Consider the following 22,226-nt stretch of genomic DNA (forward strand, 5'->3'; position numbering starts at 1 on the left):
CAATTATTTAAAAACTTCTTCATGATGTATGAAGAGAGAAAGCTGCACATTCTAACCTCTTTGAGGTTTTATTAGGAAAGAAGGCTGACATCTTTGGTAAGAGTTATTCCATCTTCATTTAATAAATTAGCTATAATAAATCTACTGGATTGGAGAGGTATGTAGTGATGGAACAAGTCACTGTAAGGGGAATATTCAAATTGGAAGAGTAAGAGGGGCATCCTCTGGTCCAGGGAAGTGACACTGAGGAGGGTTGGACTGTGCACAGTCCAGGAACAAGAAGAATCTTGCTTGAGGAAGAATAAGATCTGTACATGAAGATGAGAAGGCTGTTTCTGGGTTGATGTCCTCAGGGGAGTTAGGAGTGAGGGTCGGTGCCTTCTTTACAGAGTTCCTCTTGGAATGCGGAATAATGATGAGAAAGCGGTCTGTCTCCTCTCTCTCTTAGGAGCCTAGCCTAAGGAAAGAATCTGAAAATCCAGCTCCAGGACTTTGGCCCAGGAACTCAGGAGACCCTCTCTGTGGACATCCTAGAATATCTATGATGAACCAGGGAGCCAGGTCAGTGACCATCCCTTCACTGAGGATCTTTCTAATATAATCCTCTGTCTCCAAGGCTGTTTGCTACTGACGTTCACAATGACCAATAATGATAAAATGTGTTTTTTCTTCCAGGGCTGGTTATTTTTAAAGAGTTTAATGTCTTACTCCAAGGGGAAAGAGCACTCATGGTGGAAACAAAGGCATCATGTTAGACGGGCTGGGGGAGAAATTTGAATTTGAAGGACTTTCCCAGCAATTATACCATCCAGGCACTCCTCACTTCCACCTGGCACCTTGCTGCCCTGGATGAGTTCTTTATGGGCCGCATGGACTTTGGACACTCTAGCCCGGAAAAGAAGCCATGCCATAGGCGCCAAGATCACACAGAGGCCATGGATTAGCCCTTGTCTGGTGCCACCTAGGGTTCCCAAGCCTTGGAAATTAACTGGCCTGAGAGGTAAGAAATCTCAGTTCTGAGCATGTGTCCTCCATGGACTTACATGATGATCTTGGGTATGTCCTTTACCCTTCCCCAGCTTAGCCTTTTCATCTGTTGAGTGGGGGCGGTGATCCACACTGTGGATGTGAGCATATTTCTTGAAGTCTCAAACTCTGTGCCTGAGCAAGGAGTTGTTGCTATTAGTTTGGTTGAAGAGGGGTGACCAGAGGAGCTGGGGACATGTGTCCAGTAGGTCTCTGCTGGGGGTCAAGGGAGAAGCTGGAGCCTGAACCCCAGAACACATGGTGTTGGCCCCAGCGTCTGGGAGTTGATAAGGCTGGCCCCTGCATGGGCCTCCTATCTTTTTCAGAGTTAGAAATGAAGTCTCTGGAGTTGTGAGGATTCGATGAGACAAATAAAGCACATAAAACAAAGCCTAACACACAGTAAGTGCTTTCTGAGTGGTTATCTCTATTATTAAGACAATAGTGCCAGAAAGTACATTTGGAAACGTTCTAGCATATTCCACCATGTGATGGATAACCAGTTAATCTCTACTGTTGGATATTTAGGTTGCTTCCAATTTTTAACTATTAAAAATACTCTTGCAGTGCACAGCTTTGTAACTAAAAATTCTGTTTAAGTCCATGATTGTGTCCCAAGGCCAGCATATTAGAAATGTAATTGCTGAATCAAAGGGCCTTCAGACTTTTTAAGCTTTCACAAAATAACTTCTCCTTGCCTCATTTTAATACTCCTACCAGCAAGTTGTTTGAGTTCCAGTTTAGAAGGGGAGAATTTGCTTAGAGAGAAGAGAGGGTCTGTATTATCTAGGATTATATTTCACTGTGAATAGCAAAAGGGCCTAAGCAACAGTAGTTTAAACAGAATAGAAATGAATTTCCTTGTCATGTATTAGAAATTCAAAGTCAGAGAGTCCAGGACAGGAAAGCTTTACTCTCCACCTTCCTCAGTGCTGGCTTCTACCTCACAATCCAATATGGCTGCCCAAGGTTTGGCCATCACATCAGCATTCCAGCCAACAAGAAGAGGTTAAGAATGATATACAACACTTCCACCAACATCTCATTGGCCAAAATTTAATTACATGAGTATGTCTAGCTGCAAGGGAGGCTGGGAAATAGTCTATTTCAGATAACTAGGAAATATTTAGGGGTTCTAGTACTAAGAAAGAAGAGAAGAACAAATACGGGGGGACAGCTATTTGTCTCTGCCAGAGACAACTTAGCTCAGACAGAGAGCAGCACAAATGGGTCCATGGAAACAAGAACAAATAAAGCATTATCAGGCTTATCCACAGGGGATGAACTAAACCATCCGGGCCCATGACATCCCCATGGATTATTTTGGCAGAGAATACAGAAGAAGGAGATTAATTTCTGGGCCTGAGCTCTGGGCAATGACATCGAGACACTACAGAGAGACCACTTCTCTACCTTCTGTGTCCATCCCCTTAGCTGTGGGGAGTGGTTTCTGACTGCCCCTCCTGGCTTTCCCCCAGCTCACCTGTCCCCCAGCTCACCTACTTCGCAGCTCACCTGCCTACCTGGTCCCTGTAGGGTCAGCTCCTCATGGACCCCATTAGCCTCCAACTGGGCACCAGGAACCTGCATGGATGGCTTGTGAGGCTGCTCAGCAGAAACCTAGAATGGCTAGACGCCAAGGTGAAGCTATTCCTCCCCAACGTGGACCTGGGCTCCGAATATCAGGCCCTAGACCCCACACAGAGGGCCATCCTGCATCTCCAAAAACTGCATACCCAGGGTCCGACCACCTGGAAGTCATTCATCCAGTGCGTGTGCATGGAGCTGGATGTGCCGATGGACATGGAGGTGCTGCTGATGAGCATGTGGGGCCATGAAGACGGTAAGAGTGGCTGTGGGAGGTGCAGTGCCGCCAGCTAGTGCCCGGGGCCTGGGGAGCCGGAGAGCCCCAGGCGAGGCCAGGACTTGCCTGGGTCACACAGAGACGTGTGGCCCAGCCAGGAACAAACTTCCGTGTTTCTGTGCGCCTCCCAGAGCAAACGCCCTAATGCCGCCACATCTGCTGGGGACCTGGAGGACTCCTCCTTCCACCTTGTACCACCCCAGTTGCCCAGAAAGGCAGGATGCAGAGAGAAAGGACCAGCTGACTCCTTCCTGCCAGGAAATTCCTGATAGCCCATACTGCCTAAGAGGTTTCTTTTTGCAAAGAAACAGTCCTAGGCAGAGCCCTCTGGCCGGCACTTGGGGCAGGCTGATTGGACTCTGTCCTGTTCAGTGAATGTCCCTTGGGCTCTTCCATTTACAGAGCACTGTAGGGAAGCTCAGAACACTGATTGTGTTCATGGAGAGGAAGTGAGAGCTCACTCAATAACTCTACAAGGCAGAGTACGGGGCAGGTGGGGATACACAGGTGTGCACTTGTGCACAGGCATGAATAAACATGTGCATGCACCCATATACTTGTATGTGCACAGAATTTTTGATACGCATGTGTTTCTGCCCCCAGCTGCCTTCAGGGCTCACTTCCAGCTGTGCCCTCCACAGATCGCCAAGTATAGATTTCTGGCTTGCTAGGAACACCCCCTAAGGGATGAGCCCTGAGCCAGACACGGGGCCAGATCTGGTCCCAGGGCATCCTAGCTCATCCCCATGACATGTCATCTCCTTCCCTCTTCCAGGCTTCCCCAGTCTTCTGGAAATTGGCAAGGAAAGCCGATCAGACTCTCAGCTCCACCCTGGTAAGGCCTGGGGTTTGGGGGAAGGGGTGGGATGTGGAGGGTGGGTGCACACTAAGTCCCCCATATCAAACCCAGAACAGGCTGGTGGTGGCTGGTCAGAGCCATTTTCCGTAAACTAGCCTCCTCATGCTTGGACCCATTTGCACATTTCCCAGGCCCCTCACCAGAGCTCCCGGCCTCGCCTGCACCCCATTTCTGCCCCTCAAGGCTTTGGCTTGTCTGAAAGCTTTTCCCATGAGTCTTGCCTGGAGCCTCCTGGGAGAGTTCGAGGTTTTCAGCCCTTAGCCACTGCTGGAATCCCCCACCTGGTTTCACTTGGGGAAGCCCGTTCTCACTTCCCTGTCCCCAAACCTCAGGGCCTCAGGCTCCAAGCCCACAGGCTCAGGCCTCTCACCATTCAGACACCCTCAGGCCTGACACTGACCCACAGTCTGCTGTCCACACCCAGGGAGCCTCTGACTGGTTTTCTGGTGCAGCGCAGAGAGGTTAGTGATCAGATGGTCCACTGCACTGATTCACCACTCTCTCTTCAGAACTTTTCTTTCCTTTTTGTTCCATCTTTCTTTTTTAACCATGGTCAATTACATAGCATCAAATTTACCACCTTAACCATTTTTAAGTGTACAGTTCAGTGTATTAAACACATTCACGTTGTTGCACAGTTATCATGTCATGTGAGAGGCACTCAGTCATGTCCGACTCTTTGGGACCCCATGAACGATAGCCACCAGGCTCCTCTGTCCATGGGATTCTCCAGGCAAGAATACTGGAGGAGGTTGCCATACCTTCCTCCTGGGAATCTTCCCTACTCAGGGATTGAACCTGCGTCTCTTATGTCTCCTGCATTGGCAAGTGGGTTCTTTTCCACTAGCGCCACCTGGGAAGCCCATGACCACCATCCATCTCCAATACTCTTTTTTCTTCTTGCAAAACTGAGATTCTATACCCATCAAATAATAACTCCCCATTCATCTCTCTCCCAGCCCCTGGTAACCACCATTTACTCTCCAGCTCTATGACTTTACTCTAAGTACATTGTATAAGTGGAATCATACAATATCTGTCTTTTTTGACTGGCTTATTTCATTTAACATAATGTTTTCAAGGCTCATCTGTATTGTGTCATAGGTCAGAATTTCCTTCCTTTTTAAGGCTGACTAATATTCCACTGTATATATAAATCCCATTTTGCTTATCCATTCATCCTTCGGTGGACTTTCGGGTTGTTTCCATAACTTAGCTATTGTGACTAATGCTGCCATGAATATGGATAAACAAATATCTCTTCAAGACCCTGTTTCAATTCTTTTGAGTCTATGTCCAGGACTCAGGTTCACATGGCAAGTCTATCTTTAATTTTTTGAGACACCTCCGTAGTGTTTTCCACAGAAGTTGCACCATTTTACATTCCTTCCAACAGTCCACAAGGCTTCCGGTTTCTCCACATCCTCGCCAACACTTTTTTTTTCTTTTCTGATAGTTGCCATCCTAATGGGTGTGAGGTGGTACCTCATTGTCATTTTGGTTAGCGTTTCCCTAATGATTAGTAATGCTGAGAATCCTTTCATGTGCCTATTGGCCTTCATATTTCTTTTTTGGAGAAATGTCTATTCAAGTCCTTTATCTGTTTTTGAATTGACTTCTCTGGTTTTGTTTTGTTTTGTTTTGTTTTGTTTTAGGAGTTCTCTCTGTATTCTGGTTATTAACCCCTTATCAAATATGTGTTTTGCAAATATGTTTCCTGTTCTGTGGGTTGCCTTTTTACTCTGTGGGAAGGGCCTTTTGATGTATGATTTTTAATTTTTTTATGAAGTCCAGTTTTTCTATTAATTCTTTCGATATCTGTGCCTTTGGTGTCGTCTTCAAGAAATAAGTGCCAAACCTAACGTCACAAGCTTTCACCTTATGTTTGCTTCTAACAGTTTTATTGTTTTAAGTCTTACATTTAGGGTTTTCATCCATTTTGAGTTAGTTTTTGTGTATGGTGTTAGGTAAGGGTCCAACTCCATTCCGCAGCCTGTGGATACGCAGTTTTCCCAGCACTGTTGACAAGACTGTCCTTTCCCCCACTCAGTGCTCTTGGCACCCTTGTCAAAAATCACTCTACCGTATGTGTGAGGGTTTATTTCTGGGCTCTCTACTCTATTCCATTGGTCTTTATGTCTGTCTTTATGCCAATACCACACTGTTTTTGATCACTGTAGTTTTTTAGTAAGGTTTGAAATCAGAAAGTGTGAATCTTCCAGATTTTTTCCCTTTGTGGGATTGTTTTGACTATTTGGGTTCCCTTGAGATTCCACATGAATTTTAGAATGGACTTTCTATTTCTGCAAAAAAAAAAGGCATTGGGATTATAAGGGCATTGAATCTATAGATCACTTTTGGATAGTACTGATATTTTCAACATTAGTAAGTCTTCCAATCCGTGAGTATGTGATACCGTTTCATTTATTTATGTCTTCTTTCTTTTCTTCCAGCAACATTTTGTAGTTTTCATTGTACAAATCTTTCACTTCCTTGGTTAATTCCTAACTACTGATTCTTTTTGATGCTATTGTAAATGAAATTGTTGTGGTAGTTTTTTCTCAGATTGTTCATGCATAGACACGTAGCTGACTTTTGTGTGTTGACTTTTTAGCCCTGATACTTTGCTGGTTTCATTTATTAGTTCTAACAGCTTTTCTTTGTGGCGTCTTTAGGGTTTTCTACATATAAGATCCTATCACTTGCAAACAGAGGTTATTTTACATCTCTTTTTCAATCTGGGCGTCTTTTATCTCTTTTTCTCACCTAATTGCTCTGGCTAGAACTGCCAGTTCTGTGTTGAATAGACGTGGTGAATACCTTTTTCCTGATCTTAGAGGAAAAACTTGTAGTCTTTGACCATTGTATATGATGTTTCTGTGGCTTCAGAACCTTTATTTCTGTAGAAGTACTGACTTTTTACTTAAAGATGTACATGGTAATAACATCACCAGGCTTTAACAGAAAACATCCTTTTGGACCGTAGCCCATCAGACTCCTCTGTCCATGGGATTCTCCAGGCAAGAATACTGGAGTGGGGTGCCATTCCCTTCTCCAGGGGATCTTCCCAATCCAGGGATCGCACACATGTTCCCTCCACTATAGGTGGATTCTTTACCACTAAGCCACCAGGGAAGCCCCATCCTAGCCCCCCAACAAATCAAAACTGATACCTGGTCCTTCTGTCCCTTATCACTGAGATGGCATAACTGTCACCTGGCTGTAACCAAGTCTGGTTGATATTTAGCTAATGAGTCCCTTATTAGTAGAAGACTTATTAAAATATTGAAATACAAGGGAATTCCCTGGCCGTCCAGTGGTTAGGACTCTGTGCTCTCACTGCCAAGGGCCCAGGATCAGTCCCTGGTTAGGGAACAAAGATCCTGCAAGCCACACAGTGTAGCCAAGCATACACACTTGGCTACATATATATATGCACACACTCTTACCCTGATTGCAGCCCCTCTTTGGGACCCCTGGCTTTCCCTGCAAACCAGCAACTAAAAATTTAACACCTGGCAGGTAGGGGGCCTCCTTCAGAGCCATTCTGATTGATCACTAAAGCCTGGCTTTAGGAGTATCCACCTTTACTTCTTTTATTTTAGACTTTTTTTTTTTTTTTAATGTGGACCATTTTTTAAAGTCTTTATAAAGTTCGTTACAACTTTACTTCTGCATTTGGTTTTTTGGTCCTAAGTCTTGTGAGATCTTAGCTCCCATATCAGGGACCCATCCCGCACCCGCTGCATTGGAAGGCGAAGTCTTAACTACTGGATCACCAGGGAAGTCCCCTGCTTTACTTCTTAAAATCCTTTCTTCATCCTCTTTCTTTCTTCCTCCCTTCCTTTCTGTCTCCCCTTCATTCTTGTTCTCCTTCCTTTCCCATCCTCTTCAGAAAACTGTTAGCTCTTGAAAATCCATGCACCCAGACAAGAACTCATGAGACTAGTGAGAGTGGTGAGGACGTGTGGAAGAGGGAACTAAGGGGGATAAAGCACACGGGCGCAGGAGGGAGGGCACAGGCCTGCCCAAGCCTAGGGAAAGCGCCACTTCTCTAACCAAGAGTGCCCTTGACAGAGCTGGGTCCTTTCCAAGCCATTTAGTGCTTAAGGCTGTTGGCTGTGGGCCCGGCTCCTTGCATTCTGGGCTGGGAGGTCCCCAGGCCCAGGGACCCCTCTGCAGACAGAAGCTGATGTGGGCACAGCCTTTGCTTGTTGTCGGCCTTCATTCAGTCCTTGAGTGTAGATATACTTGTCTGGCTGCTGCCTGTCTGTGGATCGGAGCTCCCTGAAAGTGCTGGGTACCTCCTCAACCTGAGACCCCAAACCTCACCCCTTACTCCTCCTTTCTTTCCTTCCAGGCCTCAAGCGGACTTATCAGAGCTGTGGGTCCTCACCTCGCCGAAAACAGCTCAGGAAGCAGCAACAAGGTAGGTACCAAGGTAGGAAGTGGATTGCCTTGGGGCAAGGACCCAGACCCTGGACTCTGTCCCCTGATCACAGGCTTCCAGCTGGTCAAGGGCTCTTGTCTTCCTGGCTCCCAGGAGGTCCTGGGTGGGCAGAGGAGGGAGGTGGATCTGGCAGGGAGGCCTTGCCAAGCCCCCAGGGGCAGGGCTTCTGCAGAGATGAGGGAGCTCAAAGCATCCTAGAGGTTGCAGCTCCATCACCCAGGCTTTTCTAGGAATGCTTCCAGGTCCTCAAGGTTTAAGGAGCCCCAGGGATGTGACAAGCATGACCTCAGAACTGGGCTCTCAATGACCAGGTGATAGCTGAGCTGGATGCCGGTATAGAAGCCTCAGGGGTCCCTGGGGAGACATGGAGGCTACTGAGAACCAGTCAGGACAGACAGAAGCTTCTCTCATTCTCCACCAGTTGTCCCACCAGCTGTGATACCCAGCCCCATCAGGCATAGCCAGAGGATTCACAGCTGGTCAGAAGATTTGCATCAATATAAAATAGGACACTATGTCAGGGGTCCCCCCTCTTTGTGGGCAACTCCAGTGTCCCTCAACACTGGAACCCTCCCTAAGACCCCAAGCCTTTCCCTGAGCTACCAAAGATCTCCCAAATAACTCAGCAGTTAAAGTCAACACCTGGCACTGTAGGTGTTGACTATTGACCGGTTTGGAAGTTCTGATTGGTCAGAACCTGGGCCCATAAGTGGTTGGTACTCATCCTCGACCTCGCAGAACTGAAATATTGTTGGGGGGAGGTGGTGGCAAAGGCAGGTTACTCCAGTATCATAGTAAAAGTTTGTTCCAATAAGATATTCCAAAGGAAGTGCCCCCCTTTCCTCTCCCCCATCTTTTTGAAAACTTTACGCCACTTGCGTTGTTGCAAAACAGACAAGAGCCATGATCCACACGTCCGCATTCTTTATTTCCATGTGTAAATGGCTGCCAAAGCCTGTGCTTCTGTGCAGCCAGTTAATTCTGGGAATTTGGGTGGAACAAGACCACCTGGGTGCCCTCACCATTTCTGCCCCCACACCCACACACACATGCAGAGCTGAGGCTGCAGGCTCCCAACAACCTGATGAGGGGGAGGGGGGTTGGGGGGAAAGAGGGAAGCTAGGGGCAGGGAGGCATTCTGCTCTCATGCCGTCTCCCTGTCCCCTGCAGAATTGCCCAAGAGGTACCTGCAGCTACTGAGAACTTCTGTCCAGCAGCGCTATGGTGACAGGACCCCTGGGCTGGGGCAGCCATTGGCCTTCCACCAAGTCTATGTCCCTCCAATCTTGCAATGGAGCCGGGCCTCGGCGCCCTTCCACACTCAGGAGGGCGCCACGACAGGGGACCCCAAGGCAGAAGATGGCACCAATGTGAACATTCGGGACCTCTTCAGTACCAAGGCCAGCAAGGGCCCAAGAGTGACGGTGCTTCTGGGGAAGGCAGGCATGGGCAAGACCACGCTGGCCCACTGGCTCTGCCAGAAGTGGGCTGACGGTGAGCTGGACCGCTTCCAGGCCGTGTTCCTTTTCGAATTCCGCCAGCTCAACCTGATCACAGGTTCCTTGACACTGCCGCAGCTCCTTTTCGACGTGCACCTGAGGCCTGAGGCCAGCCCGGAGGCCGTCTTCCAGCACCTGAAGGAGAACGCGGAGGGAATCCTGCTGATCTTTGACGGGCTGGACGAGATCCTCCAGCCCTGCTCTGACAAGGAGACCGCGGACCCCGAGGACCCGGCGTCAGCCCTCACCCTCTTCTCCCGCCTCTGCCGTGGGACCCTCCTGCCTGGCTGCTGGGTGATGGCCACTTCCCGTCCAGGGAAGCTGCCCGCCTGCCTGCCCACCGAGGCGGCCACTGTCCATATGTGGGGCTTTGATGGTCCGCGGGTGGAGGAGTACGTGAACCACTTCTTCAGCGACCAGCTGTCCCGGGAGGCAGCCCTGGCGGAGCTGCGGGTGGACAGACGCCTCTGGAGCATGTGTGCGGTGCCTGCACTGTGCCAAGTCGCCTGCCTCTGCCTCCATCACCTGCTCCCGGGCAGGTCTCCAGGCCAGGCTGCGGCCCTCCTGCCTAGCATGACGCAGAACTATGTGCAGATGCTCCTCGCCCTCGACCCCCGAGGGGTCCTGCAGGCCGAGCCCCTGCTAGGTCTTGGGGAGGTGGCCCTGAGTGGCCTGGAGTCAGGGAAGGTCATCTTCTCCACTGGAGACATCCCTGCATCCACCCTGGCCTTTGGGGATGCCCTCGGTCTGCTGACCTCCTTCTGCGTGTGCACGGGGCCTGGGCACCAGGATAAAGGCTACGCCTTCTCTCACCTCAGCCTGCAGGAGTTCTTCGCAGCCCTGCACCTGATGACCAGACCCCAGGTGGACAGAGAGGCCCTCAGCCAACACGTCACCCTCCATTCTCGCTGGGTGCAGCGGACCAAAGCCAGACTGGGCCTGTCGGACCACCTTCCCACCTTTCTGGCCGGCCTGGCATCCCGCGCCTGCCGCTCCTTCCTCAGCCTCTTGGCTCAGCGGGAGGAGGAGTGGGTGGCTGCCAGGCAGGAGATAGTCCTGCAGGCGCTGAAGAAGTTGGCCACCCGTCGGCTCACGGGGCCCAAGATTGTAGAGCTGTGTCACTGTGTGGGTGAGACGCAGGAGCCTGAGTTGGCCAGCTTCATGGCCCACAACCTCCCCCAGCAGCTGCCCTTCCACAACTTCCTGCTGACCTACGCCGACATGGCCTCCCTGACCAACATCCTGGGGCACAGGGATGGCCCCATCCACCTGGATTTTGAGGGCTGCCCCCTCGAGCCCCGCTGCCCTGAAACCCTGGCAGGCTGTGGGCAGGTAGAGAATCTCAGGTGAGAGTGAGGACAGGGGACCTCTGGGGAGGACCTGGGGACATCCCTGGGAGAGAACTGGACTTTGGGGGAAGTGGAGGCCAGCCAGTCTGGCAGACTCCTGCTGAGAGAAGCAGAGCAAGAATCTTGAATATCATAGCAGGGACTCATCCGGTTGTCCAACAGTTAGGACACCATGCTTTCAATGACAAGGGTGCAGGTTCAGTCCCTGGTTGAGGAATTAAGATCCCAGAAGCCACATGGCATGACCGAATTAATTAATTGATTATATAAAGAACAGATGGGCCCCTCCTTACTGCCCTTTAGCTTGTAACACAGTGAGGAAGCTCCATGCCTTGCCAGGAACTCTGAGGTCTAGTTAGATGTCCTCTAGTCATGGTTCCTGGATTCAGTCTTTCCCTCTCTTTCCCTCAGTCATGGGCTGGAACACCGATCAAGGCTGTGCTACTAGAGCCTATTGGATCTGGACAGGTTCTTTAACCTTGCAACCCGAGTTTCCCTATCCCTCAGATGAATCAGTAATTGTACCTAACGCATAGGGTTGTTGTGAGAATGCATGAAAAACACTTCTTAACACAATTCCCAGCAGGAGTAAAGGCTCAATATGTGTAGTAGCTAGAAAAAAAAGGTTAGGGTACAGTAACAAAGAACCCCTCTCTTCCCTGGTCAAATACAGTGGATTAAATAATGTAGTTTATTATTATTCTTATAGAAGACTCAGAGGTAAATGGTCCAGGTCAGTGGGATAGCTCAGCTCCCACGATCATGCAAGAACCCGGGTTCCTTCCATGGTTGCTCCATCTCCTAGGGTATCTTGATCTGCGTGGTCACAGACACATCTGTGCTCTGGCGTGAGGGAAAGGTGAAAAGATGGATTAGTCATGCCCAATGTGTTAAAGCTGGTCCTGGAACTAGGGCACATCCTTTCCACCCCCATTCCAGTAGTGACGACATAGTTGGAGTTGTATGGTCAATACTGAGCTGCAGGTGAGGCTGGGAAACACCACCTCTGTCTGGGAAACTATGTTCGCAGTCGCAGCTGTAGTGGAGGGAAGGTTTTGGTGGAAAGTCAGCAGTGTTTGCCATATATGTATTTGTTGCTACTGCAGCAATTACAACAACTGTTACTACTGCTGCTACTGCCGTTACTGTATTAAATTCCTCCTCTCAGAGGAGGGATAAATGATGACCTCCTCTAAGCCCTGCCCATCCTTGATCTTCTGCCACTTTGCCTCTTCCTGTGGCAGCTTTAAGAGTAGGAAGTGTGGAGACGCCTTTGCAGAAGCCCTCTCCAGGAGCTTGCCAACGATGGGGAGCCTGAAGAAGCTGGGGTGAGTCAGGCCTCTGAACCAAGACGGATCCTCAGCTGGGGATGCTTGAAACTCCCCTCCCTTCCCTCAGCCCTACACAGGGAAGATTCCTGGTCACCCCCTTCCCCATCCCTATTCCTCCCTCCATCTTCGCTTCCCCTGTAGGTTAGCAGGAAGTAAGATCACTGCTCAAGGCATCAGCCACCTGGTGCAGGCTTTGCCCTTCTGCCCACAGCTGGAGGAGGTCAGGTGAGTGATCTCCAGGAGGGCTCGCTGGTTGAGGAGAGAATTCACTGCCCAGGGCCCCCCTTGGGCCTGGACTGGGTGCTGTGTATTCCGTTAGGGTGTGGCCAGTACTTCTTCAGTGAGACCCAGACAGAGGAGGCATCAGCCTGAGAAACAGTTGGGACTGGGTCCAAACTCAAGGCTCCCAGAGAAGTGCTAATATTTTGGGCCATCTTGAAGGAACTTGAGTTTTGAGGCTCCCTCCCCTCTTTCTGTGACCCTGAGAGAAGGGATGGCAGTGTGTAGGCAGGTGCTGGGTGGGTACACATAAAGGCATGAAGCATACACATACCTTCACATTCATGCACATATGTCTATACATGGTTAAACTCACCTGCTCGCTTAAGTACATGCCCCACTTGCATGCAAACATGCAGCAGACTATGCCTGCACACTTAGATCCATATACCCATCTAAACACATACGCACGAATATACTCCTGCCTTGTATCTGTGATGTGTCACCTGAGAAGGGTGGGGCCAGGGATCCTCTCCAGCAGTTCCCTAGCAGGACCTCTGCTACCTTATATGGCACCTTGATGAGCTTTAGAAGTCACCCCTTCATCCAGGCAGATTCAGCCAGCCTCAGGGTGCACTGCTTGTTGAGAGGAGCTTTAGCGGGACTGGGCTCTACTCCGCCCCCTCTGCTGGGTGTCTTTGTTCACAGTCAATCTGGGTGATTGGAGAAAAGATAAAGATCACTCTTAATAATTACAAAAGGAAAGTAAATGTCAACAAGTTCACTGTCACCAATCCTTTGTCCTGACCAAGTGGTTCCACACAGAGCCACCCTTACACTCTTCATCTCTTTTGTCCCTCCAGCTCAGAATCCAGGCAGAGCTAGTTGTAGAAAGGTGGGAAATGTGAGGTCAGAAAGGACAGTGCTTGGCTTAGGATTCTGGATGAATCAGAACCAGAGATGAGGCCGGGAGCCACTTCTGCTGTGTCCCAGGCTGCTCATCACCTGGGAGCCTAGAGACCCTGATGAACTCAGGTCTCAGGCAGATCCTGAGTTAGAGCCCTGAGCGCAGGGCCCTGGGTCTTTACACCTCTCACGAGGCCTCACTGTCCATCATCTGCATCCCCTGGGGCACCAGGCAGAAACTCCCCCAGGGGGACTGAACAGGGACAGAAGTGAGGCCATCAGAGGGCCTCTCCTCCCACCTGGAACTGCTGGATACCATGAACTTCTTGTGGGCCCCTGTCTCATGTCTCCTGCATGATGATGGCCATGCCTGTCACCTGCCAACTGAGGCTTCCAAGTCTCCCAACTCCAGGGCTGAGGGACTGGGCCTTGGTCTCTCTGCAGCTTCCAGGACAATCAGCTCAAGGACAAGGAAGTGCTGAACATCGTGAAGGTACTCTCTTGCCTACCACGGCTCCAGAAACTTGAGTAAGCAGTCTTTCTACTGCCCCTACCTAAGACACCCCCCCCCCCAACCCATTCTTTGGAGACAAAGAGAGTCTGGGGTGGATGGGAAGGGAGATTCATTCCTGGCACCCTTGCCACAATCATGCAGCCTGAGCCGCAACAATGTCTCCGTGTCAACACTACTCTCCTTGACAAAGGTGGCAGTCACGTGCCCTACCATCAGGATGCTGCAGGTCAGGTGAGCACAAGTGGGGTCCTGGCCTTCAGGGTCTTGAAGAAAGGGAAGGAGAAAGTAGGGGATGGAAAAGGAGGAGGCCACTGGTCTGTAAGACCTATGTGTGTATGCGTGAGTCTGTTTTACTCACATTGATATCTCCAGAGCCTAACTTAGGCTGACACCTCGTACTCAATAAATGAATGGAAAAATAAATAGATGGATGAGTGGATGAATGAGGGAATGAATCAGCAAATCTAGGAACTATGGGCAGAACGGAGGGAATCCTGAGTCGCATGTCGCTCTCCGTGGTGCTGAACTAGCATTGCCAGTTTAGGTCACGGGGTAGCTCAAATGTCATGCCTTTTAATCCTGAAACACTGATTCCTGTAGAAACTCTCAGCAGTCCTAATTTTTATTGTTTTTCTAGCAAAAAAAAAAAAAAAAAAAAAAGAGTGTTTTCCTGATTTTTTAAAACACTCAGGATTCATCTAGCAATGTCGTAGTCACAATTGTACATTTTGAGCACTTTCAGCAATTTGTGCAGTTGTCTAATTTTGAGCACTTTTGCCAATTCTGCCATTTCTCTGTGAATTACAAATCAGCTTTCTCTGGAGATTTGGGGTAGCCTGGGGTGCACAGGTGGGGTGATGTACTGGTTTCACAGCTCAGTGTCTGACCTTACAGGGAGACGGACCTCATCTTCCTCCTCTCCCCGCCCACAGAGACAGCTGCTGAGCTACAAGGGTAAGGAACTAGGGATGGAGCGGATCTGGGCTCATTCTGAGAAGCAATCTGGGCTTAGGCAGCTGTGGGGAAAATTGCAAAGGAACTTAAGAAGAACTGGAATGTGGGGGTTTTCTTGCTACTACTTCCCTGAGAAATGACTTACTTCTCAGAGTTGGCCAAGGATTTAGCTTCCTCTAGTGTCCCTGGACCACATCCAGCTCCTGTGATGAGAAGGTATCCTCAGAAGTCTCAGAGTGATCAGACCCTTAGGGAGGGCATGAAGACACAATGAGTTCGGCATTACTAGGCAGGGAAACACTTCCAACTGAAAAAGAAGGAAGGCAGTTATGGTTTCAGCGTCTTAGACTTGTTCTAAGACTTGAATGAATAAACACATTCAAAGTGCTTAGAACACTGCTGGCATCCAGTTGCCATGCAAATGCTGGCTGTTTCAGCTGTCCATGGAGTCTAGCTTGGCCATTCCTGGCTGGGCAGAAATAGGGAAGTTACCATCCCATTAAAGTTTTTTTCTGTGTTTCTCTCACACCTCCCCCTTGTGAGACTCAAGAGATGAATGAAGTTGTATGTCCTCATAAAGCTCTGAGCCTCAATTTGCTCACCTATTCAAGGATCTGGGGGCCTTCCCTGATGGCTCAGATGGTAAAAAAAAAAAAAAAAAAAAAAACCTGCCTGTAATACAGGAGACCCAGGTTCAGTCCCTGGGTTGGGAAGTCCCTGAAGAAGGGAATAACTACCCACTCCAGTATTCTTGCCTGGAAAAATTCATGGACAGAGGAGCCTGGTGGGCTATAGTCCAGGGAGTTGTAAAGAGTCAGACAAAACTGAGCAATTAACACTTTCACTTTTTTCATAAGGATCTGGGAGGACCAATATGTTTTTACCCTCTGACTGCATACAGCTATGATGCCCCTCTGGCCATTTAATTTTATATTAATTAGCATTCAGTAAAATGAGTATTTCAGTTCATCAGCACTTTAGCCACTTTTCAGGGGCTCAATGGCCATGAGTGACTCTAGTGGCTCCCATAGTAGATGCCACAAATAGAAAACATTTCCATCATTGCAGAAAGCTCTTTTAGACAGCACCGCTCTAGAAGTTGGTGAAAACCTATGATGTCCCAGCTTCCCTGCAGCCCTCAGTCCTTTCTTGGTTTTCCACCATATGCACCTATGTACCATCCCATCCATTCTCCCAGCCTTCTGAACCACAGATGGTACAAGTGAAGACAATCACATCTTGAACAGTAACAGCTTCTTTTTACTAAGCTTCAGTTTTATGCCTATGCCAGACACTTGACCATATGTTGTCTCATTCAATCACTTTATGTGTTGGATGTTGTCATCCCACTTTAGAAAAAAGAAAATGGAGGCTCAGATGGATGAAGTGACTTGCCCAAGGCCACACAGCTAAATATGGCAGAACCAGAATTTGAATCAAGGTCCCACTTGGCTGCAGACCTTGTTTTCTGCTGCTTTGTTGAATAGCACCTTCAGTACTTTCAAGCAACCGTCTTTGCTACTCATTGACTGTGGGTCATGCTGTAGGGTTACCATTTCCTAGAAACTAAGGGAAGAGGTTTGGTCCTTCATGCCTTGGTCTCCTGAGCCAATGTTGGATTTGTTCTTGCCAGAGACCCAGACTTACAGGGAAATGCCAACCAGAGGAAAGAGGCTCAGAGGAGAAGCCTGGCACTCAGGTACCTTGGTGGGATTCATTGCCTTGAGGGGAGGGATATGATGTGGGGAGATGGTACCTTCCCAGAGAAGTCATGGCAGGGGCAGGGAAGATAAAGGGAAAAGCAGATGTGTGGCAGGGGAAGGATATGAATAACCCATCCTGGCCTGAACCAGGAGCATCTGCATAAGAACAACACTAAAATCTGCTATTCAGTGGCCCTCTGCTTTGTGCTTGGCACTGTAATATTTTATATCCATTACCTCATTTTAATTGTTTTGAAAACCTGCAAAGTACACATTATTAGCCCCATTTGGTAGAGGAGGAAACTGAGTTGCAGACAGGCTAGGTGTGTTGTCTAAGGTCACTCGACTGCTGAAAAACAGAGCCAAGATTAGACCCAGGTCTGCTGGCCTCCTGGCTCCTGCAGCTCCCGGTAGCCACACTCAGAGCTACAGGAGCCATAGTGTAGCTTCTGACCTTGAGCTTCTCTGCTCTGACCCCCACTTCAGGCTCCAGAAGTGTCAGCTTGGGGTCCATGATGTGGAGGTGCTCATAGCCCAGCTGCAGGAGGGCCCACAACTGGATGAAGTGGAGTGAGTATCATGGGGAGCACTGGGGCAGGAGGCAGAAGGGGAGGGCAGGGCAGCATAGGCAAGGCCTTTTGGGTGGATGGTGTGGGGAAGGGCATGCTCTTCATTAAGAATTTGGGGGAATCAGATCATCAGGACGGCCACCGTTATTTAGCACCTGTCATGTACCAGGCACTTTAACATACATCCTCTCATTTAATCCTTATATCTCTATGATGTAAGTACTGCTACTGTGGGCATTTTATAGTGGAGGAAATTTAGCCACAGAAAGGTAAATTTGCTCATGGTCACAAAGCTAGGAAGACTCCAGGACAGGGTTCAGGCTCAGTCTGACTCCTGTCCTTATCCTCCCAGAGGTCTGCAAAGCAGAAAGCTCATGACACTTAGGTCTTATCTTCTAAACCACAACCCTCAGGTTCCCTCACCCTGTCTTCCTCCCAGAGTAGCATGAGATGATCTTTTTGGGACTGGAGAAAATTGTCAGGATGTCCAGCTCCTGGGTGATGCCTTTGAGAGTGTGGTTTGGGGAAAACTGGAGGTCCTGTTATGTCACCAGGAAGGGACCCCTGCCAGGATCATCCCAGAAAGTCAAATGGGCTTGAAGTTGGGTTGGGGCAAGTTGGATGGGGTGAAGGCAGCCTTGATGACCAAAGTTTCAACCTTGATGTTGTCCCATTGCAAAAACCAAGACAGGATTAAAAGCTGGTTTTTACCAAACTCACATACTTCCACCCAGCTTCCACCAGCTTCCAGCCATCCACCATAAGGCCTGTCCCTCCCCCAGTGTCCTCACCTGCAGGTGGGCCTCATCACCCACCTGGTTACACAGATCAGACAACCTCTTAGCCCCTTGTCCTCCTCCTATAGCCAGTCTATCCTGAGTTGTCCTTCCCCCTATATAGTTCCCTTGGGACATTCTCTTGGGACTTTCCTGGTGGTCCAGTGGTTAAGACTCCACACTTCCACTGGAGGGGGAATGAGTTTGATCCCTGATAGGGGAGCTAAAACCGCACATGATCTGGGACTAAGATCCCACATGTGGCATGACACGACCGTTCTCTTTTCTCCGTCCTCTTCATCCACCTACCTAATCTAAACCACTCTCACCTTCCACTTGCATGCCTCCTCACTAGGTTCCCTGCTTCCATCCTGGCCACCTCCACCTGGCAGTAAACTGCCTTTTATTGCTGCCTGCCCCTTCCCCTTGCTCAGGATAAAGCCCAAATCCTTAAATACTGTATGATCTAGAACCAGCCCGCAACCCCACAAGCCCCATCTGACCCCACTTTCCCACTCAATTTTATTTACTTATTTCTTTGTTTAATTTATTTACTGTTTTGTGGCTGTGCTGGGTCTTCCTTGCTGCACTTTTCTAGGATTTTCTAGTTGCAGCTTTTTTTTCAACTCGGCTCTTCTCGAGTTGCAGCGGGGGGCGGGGGGGGGTCCTCTCTAGTCGCAGTGCACGGGCTTCTCTCGTTGCAGCTCTAGGCCCGCAGGCTTCAGTAGTTTCAGTTCCCAGGCTCTAGAGCACAGACTCAGTAGCTGTGGCGCCCGGGCTTAGTTGCTCCGCAGCTTGTGGGATCTTCCCGGACCAGGGATCAAACCCATGCCTCCTGCATTGGTAGGTGGATCCTTTACCACTGAGCCACCAGGGAAGCCCCCACTCAATCTTTAGCCTAGACATACTGGCTCTTTTTCAGGCCCTTGAATGTGCTATGCCTCAGGGTCTTTGATTGTGCTCTCCCTGCTACCAGGAACCCCCTTTTCCCACCTCTCTCCCACCCCTTACCTGTTGAACTCCTCGTTTTTCTAGCAAGTAGCTCAAACATCAGGGAAGTCTTCTCTTTTACCCAGATTAAATCAGATCCCCCTAAAAGCATGGAGCTCATCACAAGAAGTAATTGTGTAGGTTGTGGCATAAGGAAACAGTCGATGGTGGGGCCTTGAAGTCAGGCTGCCCAAGTTCAAATCCCAGGTCCAACTTTGATCAAATATTTCAACCACTCTGGAAGTCAGTTTACTCATCAGTAGAGTGAGGATAATAATAGTGCCTACTTCATAGGGTTGTTATGAGGATTAAATATCCAAACATTGTGAAAGCACCTAGGACAGTTTCAGGCATATGGTACACAATCTTTCAATGTTCTTTATAACTGAGTCTCATTTATTGGAGTGATGCTTTGACTAAAGTCATTGAGGGACTGTGTGAATGCTGAGGGTAGAGGGGCCACCCCACCCTAGCTGCACAGGACATCAGACCCCTCTGTCTCAGCCTCTCAGGGAACCAACTCAAAGATGAAGGCTGTCAACTGATGGCAGAGGCTGCTCCCCAACTGCACATCACGAAGAAGCTGGAGTGAGTTGCCTGCCCCACCGTCGGGTACCAGGGAGGGTCTAGCAGGGCCCCAGCTGGTCCCTGCCACCCCCGATCCCCGTGCCCACAGTCGCCAGAAATGATGCCACTCCATGACCTCCCATGCTTTCTCCCAACTCCAGTGTGGCTGGAGTGGTTCAGCCACGTCCTGCCCTCGTCTCTGGCATGCGCCACTTGGGTCCTGTTATGAAAACCCCTTGTACACGTAGAGCGTGTTCAGTGTACACCAGTAGCTTGTGTTCCAGTTTGCCCTGACAGCTGCCCCATGGTGGGGGATGGGGGTTGTGCAGCATTTTATTGGCGCAGCTTTAGGGTATTGGGTGGATGGGTGCTGGTGTGTTGCGTTGGGATGTTGGAGTGGAAAGTAGTATGTTAGGTGGGGATATGGTTTGGAGGTGAAAGGGTGGGTTGTGGTGGTGGTGGTATGAAAAGAAAGGGTAGCGGGCTATTGGGTGTGCTGTGCTGATGCATGGTGTGGGGTAGGGTGCTGTTTGAGGGGGATGTGTTGGGTTCTTAGCATCAAGTGTGAGTTATGTGGGGAGGAGGGTGTTGAAGTTAACAGTGATTTGGATTCTTAGCCTTGGATTTAGACCCTGGCTCTGGCACTCAGTAGCTCTGTGATCCTGGGAAAGTAACGTAGTGTTTCTTGGCCTCAGTTTCCCCCATTGATAAAAATGGGATTAAAATGGTGGTTATCTTTCAGATCAGAAAACTGAGGATCAGAAAGGCAAAAACAGTAAGTCAGTGCTTATTGCTCCAGCTGGAGAACTTTATTCTCTGTGTGGGGCAGGGGGTCACATGCCTCTTGGCTCATCCACCTGGGCCAGAAGCCTTTGAGACCACTTGTTTAGGGACCCAGGACATTCCAAGAGTGACAGCTGCTGAGCCAGGAGGAGAAGCTGGAGCTGTCTGGGGCCGGGGACTCCAACCACCTGCTGATGGTTGCCTCCCTCCTTCTGTCCACAGCCTCAGCGACAATGGGCTTTCTGCGGCCGGGGTGCTGAGTGTGCTGAGTGTGGTGAGCACGTGCCAAACCCTGGCAGAGCTACATATCAGGTAGGAACTCCCAGTGGGCCACCGTCACCCACTGCCACCCACAGCATGGAGTGCCCAGGCTCTCCCGTCATCCCTCTCCAAATGTTCTGCATTCTTTCTGGCCGTGGGCCTTTGGGTCCTATAGAAGAAGCTGCTGCTGCCCACCCAGAGCCGCTTTACAGCTGGGCACCTGTTCCCAGCTACTAAAGGTGTTGGCCGCTCACAGTTTATACCTCTTCTGGAGAACTGACCCAGGCGGATAAGATCCAGTGATGCCTGGGAGGGTGCACCTCCACCCTATCCCCCCAACCAGGAATAGCCAATGACGGAGGCAGAGGTGTAACTTACCAGCCCCCTTGCCTCAGGTGGGGCAAACTTTTAGTGAGATGCATGCACCCCAAGGGATCTGGCCGAGGATCTGCCCTGTTATGCTTCCCTCTGTCCCTTATTGATTTCTCCTGAGATCAGACCCTCAGAACATCATGTACGTGGTGACCAAGAGACTCTGCTTCTAAGGGGGCCTAACCTTAGACGGGGCCCGACCTTATTTCTGTAAGACTCTGTGTTCAATCTGGGCAGCTGAGGACAGATGTTAATAAATGTCAACATGGTCCCCACCCATAGGGGCTCTCAACTTAGTTGGGAGGCCCTGCTTTAAACGCTCCTCAAAGGAGGAAAGGGAGACCAAGTTCACCTAAGAGGTGGATTAGGGGACCTTGGTTCGCTGTATATAATAATTGAGCAAAGGCCCCTGTGGTATGCAAATGTCACTCCATTCACTTCTAGGAATTTATAATGAAGAGGTAACCATGATCGTGCAAACACTTGGTCCTGCAGGGGTGTTTGTCTCTGTCTTGGTTGTAATAGGAAAAACTGAAAATAACAAATCTTTAACAATAGAATATTAGTGCTATTAGTTAAATAGACTAAATTGGCTCCAGAGAGAACTCGAGGGAACCATGATACAGCTGCAGCTTTAGTGCAGAGGGAAGACTGTGGCCTATTAAGTAAACATAAAAATTTTAATTCATTGTTCATATAATAAAGCTTTTCAATCACACTGAAAGGGAGTATAGTATAATGAACTCCCCAGCTCCCACCAATAACTGTCAACATCATGTAACCCTTGCTTCATCTGTCCTTTGAAATATTAATTTTTAAAAGAGAACCTGTAAATATATCCATTGTTTAAGAAATAGAAAATTCTGTGGAAAATGGAGACTGTCTGTTAGTGCGATGGTGAGAGCCAACTAATAAAATTCAGAGGTTTGATAATGTAAAAGAAAAAAGAAAAGAAAAAGAAAGACTGTTAACTGCATTAAGAAGAGAAAAGACTTGAAGGGCCCACTCCACATGTTATCAATACCATCAGTGGTACTTGATATGTGGAAGAGATTGTGGGTGATTTTTCTTTATTTTCTTTTTACTTTACTCTGTTTTCTAAGTTCTCTAGAGGGAAGAAGTATGACTTTTGTAATTGGAAATATGTTGGGTTGTCCCAAAAGTTCATTCAGGTTTTTCCATTCATGCATGTTTTTCCATTACATGGAAAAACCCGAATGAACTTTTGGGACAA

At 49.1% G+C, this 22,226-nt stretch overlaps 1 protein-coding gene across 8 annotated transcripts in view; it reads left to right on the top strand.

The window, feature by feature from the left end:
- Nucleotides 1-22,226, top strand: part of NLRC5 (NLR family CARD domain containing 5) — a 91,476-nt gene that overhangs the window by 31,559 nt on the left and 37,691 nt on the right. For all 8 annotated transcript variants that reach the window (XR_001919452.1, XR_001919453.1, XM_018062026.1 and 5 more), the window contains exons 2-16: nt 449-561; nt 676-1,000; nt 2,563-2,869; nt 3,666-3,725; nt 8,110-8,178; nt 9,370-11,044; nt 12,292-12,375; nt 12,520-12,603; nt 13,948-14,031; nt 14,159-14,248; nt 14,912-14,971; nt 16,605-16,670; nt 17,161-17,244; nt 19,514-19,597; nt 20,582-20,671. Coding sequence is in view for 6 of the 8 variants with exons in the window: in XM_018062026.1 (XP_017917515.1) it covers nt 2,575-2,869; nt 3,666-3,725; nt 8,110-8,178; nt 9,370-11,044; nt 12,292-12,375; nt 12,520-12,603; nt 13,948-14,031; nt 14,159-14,248; nt 14,912-14,971; nt 16,605-16,670; nt 17,161-17,244; nt 19,514-19,597; nt 20,582-20,671 (2,825 nt within the window). In the remaining 2 variants the exon portion in view is untranslated. The remainder of the gene's footprint in view (nt 1-448; nt 562-675; nt 1,001-2,562; nt 2,870-3,665; nt 3,726-8,109; nt 8,179-9,369; nt 11,045-12,291; nt 12,376-12,519; nt 12,604-13,947; nt 14,032-14,158; nt 14,249-14,911; nt 14,972-16,604; nt 16,671-17,160; nt 17,245-19,513; nt 19,598-20,581; nt 20,672-22,226) is intronic.

The sequence above is a fragment of the Capra hircus genome, chromosome 18, assembly GCF_001704415.2.
Source record: "Capra hircus breed San Clemente chromosome 18, ASM170441v1, whole genome shotgun sequence".
Classification (NCBI taxonomy): domain Eukaryota; kingdom Metazoa; phylum Chordata; class Mammalia; order Artiodactyla; family Bovidae; genus Capra; species Capra hircus.